This window comes from Pangasianodon hypophthalmus, chromosome 21, assembly GCF_027358585.1.
Source record: "Pangasianodon hypophthalmus isolate fPanHyp1 chromosome 21, fPanHyp1.pri, whole genome shotgun sequence".
Classification (NCBI taxonomy): domain Eukaryota; kingdom Metazoa; phylum Chordata; class Actinopteri; order Siluriformes; family Pangasiidae; genus Pangasianodon; species Pangasianodon hypophthalmus.
Genome location: NC_069730.1, coordinates 21,122,480 through 21,127,479, shown reverse-complemented (window position 1 = coordinate 21,127,479; position 5,000 = coordinate 21,122,480). Strand labels below are relative to the sequence as shown.

The 5,000-nt window shown below is 43.8% G+C and overlaps 1 protein-coding gene across 3 annotated transcripts in view; it reads left to right on the top strand.

Annotated features, from left to right (window-relative positions):
• Positions 1 to 5,000, top strand: part of LOC113524960 (rho GTPase-activating protein 29) — a 29,257-nt gene that overhangs the window by 5,467 nt on the left and 18,790 nt on the right. For all 3 annotated transcript variants that reach the window (XM_053227564.1, XM_053227563.1, XM_053227562.1), the window contains exons 2-5: positions 628 to 724; positions 3,419 to 3,491; positions 3,659 to 3,707; positions 4,900 to 5,000. The exon at positions 4,900 to 5,000 is cut by the window's right edge and continues 43 nt beyond it. In XM_053227564.1, coding sequence (XP_053083539.1) covers positions 3,435 to 3,491; positions 3,659 to 3,707; positions 4,900 to 5,000 — 207 coding nt within the window. In that variant the 5' untranslated portion in view covers positions 628 to 724; positions 3,419 to 3,434. The remainder of the gene's footprint in view (positions 1 to 627; positions 725 to 3,418; positions 3,492 to 3,658; positions 3,708 to 4,899) is intronic.

Sequence of the window (5,000 nt, the reverse complement as noted above, 5' to 3'; positions counted from 1 at the left end):
TGATTATGAAGAAGAGATTTGTGAGGGTTTGTGTAAACCGTGTATCACAGGAGAGACACTTTAACCTTGCACTGCTTTAGCCTGCTAGCGAATGTGCTAACTAGCGGTTAGCGTGTGACTGAGCTCTTTACATTAATTCACACTCAGCTAAATGCTGACAGAGGAACAGACACGCTAAAGTCATGAGATCTCCAGCTCTGTGTTCCAGATAACTGTACACTTCATTTCATTACACAATATCACTGATGGGTAACACACACACACACACACACACACTCACACACCCCTCTCACACACACTCACACACACACACTCACACACACACACACACACACACACTGTAAGAGCACCTCAGTGTTAAATAAAGTCGACTTGTTGGAGTTTTTTGCTCGATGTAGTGAGTTCCTGAGTTCTCACCCTGTGTACGTGTGCAGTGTGATGTAGATAAGCGCTGTAGCGTCTGAGGCTTGTTTCTAAACTTATGTATGATTGTGGTGATGTTTAAAGAGCGTGTGTGTGTGTGTGTGTGTGTGTGCGACTGAAGTGTTTCTGATGAAAGCCCTTATTGTGCCTGATGTGACGTTTGGGTTTCAGTGGCGTTCTCACGCGGCTTCTCGCTTCCCACAGGACTGAACTTAAAGGAAGTGAACAAAGAAAAGCAGAGTGCTGATTTTCGTGAGATTTACACGTCCATCGACACGTTGGCGTTCACGTTTGGCAATGTGTGAGTATTTCAGCCGCCGGGTTTACGATGGATTTTTACTGAAATCAGAAATAAAAAAAAACTCCACAGTGAGAGTCTCAGCTTTTCTCTAGTGTTCTGAATCAGTACAGTTCTAACTTCTACAGCTTACAGTATAGAACCCTACAGAACCCTACAGAACTCTACAGAACCCTACTAAACTCTACAGAACCCTACAGAACCCTACTAAACCCTACTAAACCCTACAGAACCCTACAGAAGCCTATAGTGCCCTACAGAAACCTATAGAACCCTACAGAAACCTACAGAACCCTACAGAAGCCTATAGTGCCCTACAGAAACCTATAGAACCCTACAGAGCCCTACAGAGCCCTACTAAACCCTACAGAGCCCTACAGAACCCTACAGAACCCTACAGAACCCTACAGAAACCTATAGAACCCTACAGAGCCCTACTAAACGCTACAGAAACCTATAGAACCCTATAAAAACCTACAGAAGCCTATAGTGCTCTACAGAACCCTACAGAAGCCTATAGTGCTCTACAGAACCCTACCAAACCCTACAGAACCCTACAGAAACCTACAGAGCCCTACAGAGCCCTACAGAACCCTACAGAACCCTACAGAAACCTATAGAACCCTACAGAGCCCTACTAAACCCTACAGAAACCTATAGAACCCTATAAAAACCTACAGAAGCCTATAGTGCTCTACAGAACCCTACAGAAGCCTATAGTGCTCTACAGAACCCTACCAAACCCTACAGAAACCTACAGAAACCTACAGAGCCCTACAGAACCCTACAGAAACCTACAGAGCCCTACAGAACCCTACAGAGCCCTACAGAACCCTACAGAAACCTACAGAGCCCTACAGAACCCTACAGAACCCTACAGAACCCTACAGAAGCCTACAGAATGAACATGTCTCTGATCTAGTGTGCTGTGTGTGTTAGTGCACTACGTAGTGCTCATGAGTAGGGAGAAGGAGACATTTGGGACACAGTCCAGGAACCTCAGGCTTCATCCACACGAATGTTTATACACTTTTTTCAAAAATATCTGAAAACGCTAAAACAATTCGAAACCTCGCGATGGCACTTTATAAACACGCTGCAAAAAATTACATCTCAGCAAGTGAAAATATCTCGAATGTAGTCAAATTTATCTATAATTTCCTGTTATAAGATTACCATAAGTCAAATATAAGAAAAAAATATATATCTTATTATTATTAATTTAAGCTTTAATAGTCTTGTTCTATTGGCAGATAATTTTGCTGATTTTAATCATTTATTTCTAGAAAGAAGCAAAATTATCTGCCAATAGAATAAGAAAATGTAAAGCTTAAAGTGAGCTAAATGTCTAGGAATAGCTTTAATAACCTTATATTTGGTTTATGGTAATGTTATAATAGGAAATCTGACTTTATTCAAGGTATTTTCACTCGCTGTCATTTTCTGCAGTGCGTTAACGTCATACGACTCAAGAAAGACATGAAGAGCTGCGTACTGAGCGTTAGAGAGGCGGAAAAACACCGACATGACTGAAAAGAACTCCTGCTTAAGGTTCCACTGGAGCACAGCGTGTTCTCTCGGCTCTGACGCGTGGCGTTTGTGGAGAAATCACGGAGCACAGAGTAACGACCTGATCAGCAGCCGTGATAAACCGAGTCCTGGCACATACTAACACACGCTAATCACACGCTAATCACACGCGACGGCAGTGTGCAGGTTCACGCTGTGACGTCTCCATTTTACAAAAATGTTCAGGCTTCGTATTCAGTGACGCTGTTTTTGTGTGGATGGGAAACTGAACCATAGAGAAAACTCTTCACTTCTCTGAACCTCTGATCATCACACCTGTATGAGCTTCTTCCCCAAACTGCTGCTACAAAGCAACAGGAAGCACACAGTTGTATAGAACGTCTCCGTGTGCTGTAGCTTTACAGTTTCCCTTCACTGGAACTAAGAGGCTCAAACCTGCTCCAGCATGACAATGCCCCTGTGCACAAAGCGAGCTCCATGAAGACATGGTGTGTGAAGGTTGGAGTGGAAGAACTCGAGTGTCCTGCACAGAGCCCTGACCTCAACCCCACTGAACACCTTTGGGATGAACTGGAACTGGAGACTCCTTACCCAACATCAGCGCCTGACCTCACTAATGCTCTTGTAGCTGAATGAACACAAATCCCCACAGCCACGCTCCAACATCTAGTGGAAAGCTTCCCAGAAGAGTGGAGCTCATTATAACAGCAAACACAGGGGGAATAAATCTGGCCTGGGTTCAACAAGCACACATCCCAGGGGTGCACATACTTTTGGAAATATAGTGTGTGTCAGTATAATTGTCCAGCCTTACTCTGAGTTAAAACTATCCCTTAAATTCATCTCAGTAAAATAAATATGATTTTTAAAAAATGATTAGATCATAGGTACAGTGATATCTGAGAGATATTTTAAAGATATTGTTTATGAGATACTTATTCAGAAATGTCTGATGTAATGTCTGATATAATGTCTGATATAATGTCTGATGTAATGTCTGATATAATGTCTGATGTAATGTCTGATGTAATGTCTGATATAATGCCCTGTAGCAGAAGACTGTGGTCTTTAATTCTGTACCCAGTGCCCAATAGAACTGATTATAATAATAGTGTGTGTCCTTACTGATGTAGATCGGATATAATATCTGTAACGTCTGATCCTCAGAGTGTCGGATTTCCTTATGGGAGATGCGGACAGCGGCTCCGGAGTGGAGCTCTCCCAGACCAGGAGGAGCCGAGTGAGTCACCGTGCACTGCTGTACAATATTATCCCTCTATACAATACACCTGTTTATACCACACACACACACACACACACACACACACACACACACACACACACACACCAGTTTCATCACCAGAGCCACAGCAGTGTGTGTAAAGTGTGTTGATTTATTTCCCACAGTCGTTTGAGAACCTCTCTGGAGATTCAGGAGAACGCAAAGAGCTGGCAGGTGAGAGTTTCTCTTCCATACACACCCCTCTCTCTCTCTCTCTCTCTCTCTCTCTCTCTCTCTCTCTCTGTGTGTGTGTGTGTGTGTGTGTGTGTGTGTGCAGAGCAGCAGTCAGTACACTGACTCAGGTTAAATTAAAGAGGGAGCAGCTCTGTGTTCTCGCTCTACAGCTACAGCTACAGCTCTGTACACTACATAGTGCACTAATATTAACCACACTTACAGCAGAGAGCGTTTGCACTGTGGACACGTCCCAAACCACACGCCCTATAATCACTACGTAGGCTACACCTCATTATAAATGCCGAAGTGCACTACGTAGTGAACAGGGCGTCGACTTTTCACACACTTCAGCGCTAGAGTTTGTTTTTTTTTGTGCCATTTGTCCTCTTACTTCTCCGGATGCCTGTCATTCTTCAGCTTTTTGGACGTTTTTGTAAGGAATGAGAACCACATGTGGAGAATTAACATGGTGTGCAGTTGTGCGTGTGTGTGTGTGTGTGTGTGTGCAGTTGTGTGTGTGTGTGTGTGTGTGCAGTTGTGTGTGTGTGTGTGTGCAGATGTATGTGTGTGTGTGTGTGCAGTTGTGTGTGTGTGTGTGTGTGCAGATGTATGTGTGTGTGTGTGTGTGTGTGTGCAGATGTATGTGTGTGTGTGTGTGTGTGTGTGTGTGCAGTTGTGTGTGTGTGTGTGTGCAGATGTGTGTGTGCAGATGTATGTGTGTGTGTGTGTGTGTGTGTGTGTGCAGTTGTGTGTGTGTGTGTGTGTGTGTGTGCAGATGTATGTGTGTGTGTGTGTGTGTGTGTGTAATGACGTTCCTCTCTGAGAATTATGGACCAATCCCATGATTCTGTTCATCAGGAACGCTTGAAGGACACAAAGGACAGAGCAGTCGCTCTCACAGAGAACTGCACATGGAACTCACTAGTTGTTAGTTAGTTAGTTAGTTAGTTAGTTAGTTAGTTAAGTGGTTAGTTAGTTGGTTAGTCAGTTACACTAACACTACACTAACACTGTTATTGTTGAAAGTTTAGAATGAGTATCATAATATAAAACTGTAAAATCAGCTCACGTCATCTTGTAAATTTGAATAATTTTTATATCGTGTGTGTGTGTGTGCGTGTGCGTGTGTGTGTGTGCGTGTGTGTGTGTGTGTGCGCGTGCGCGTGTGTGTGTGTGTGTGTGTGTTTAGACTTTGAGCTGTCCCCCGTACAGAGAGTGGACCAGGCCCTGCAGCAGAATGACAGTGGAGTTGAGTCGGCTCTGCTCTACGCCAAGGCCTGGTCCAAATAC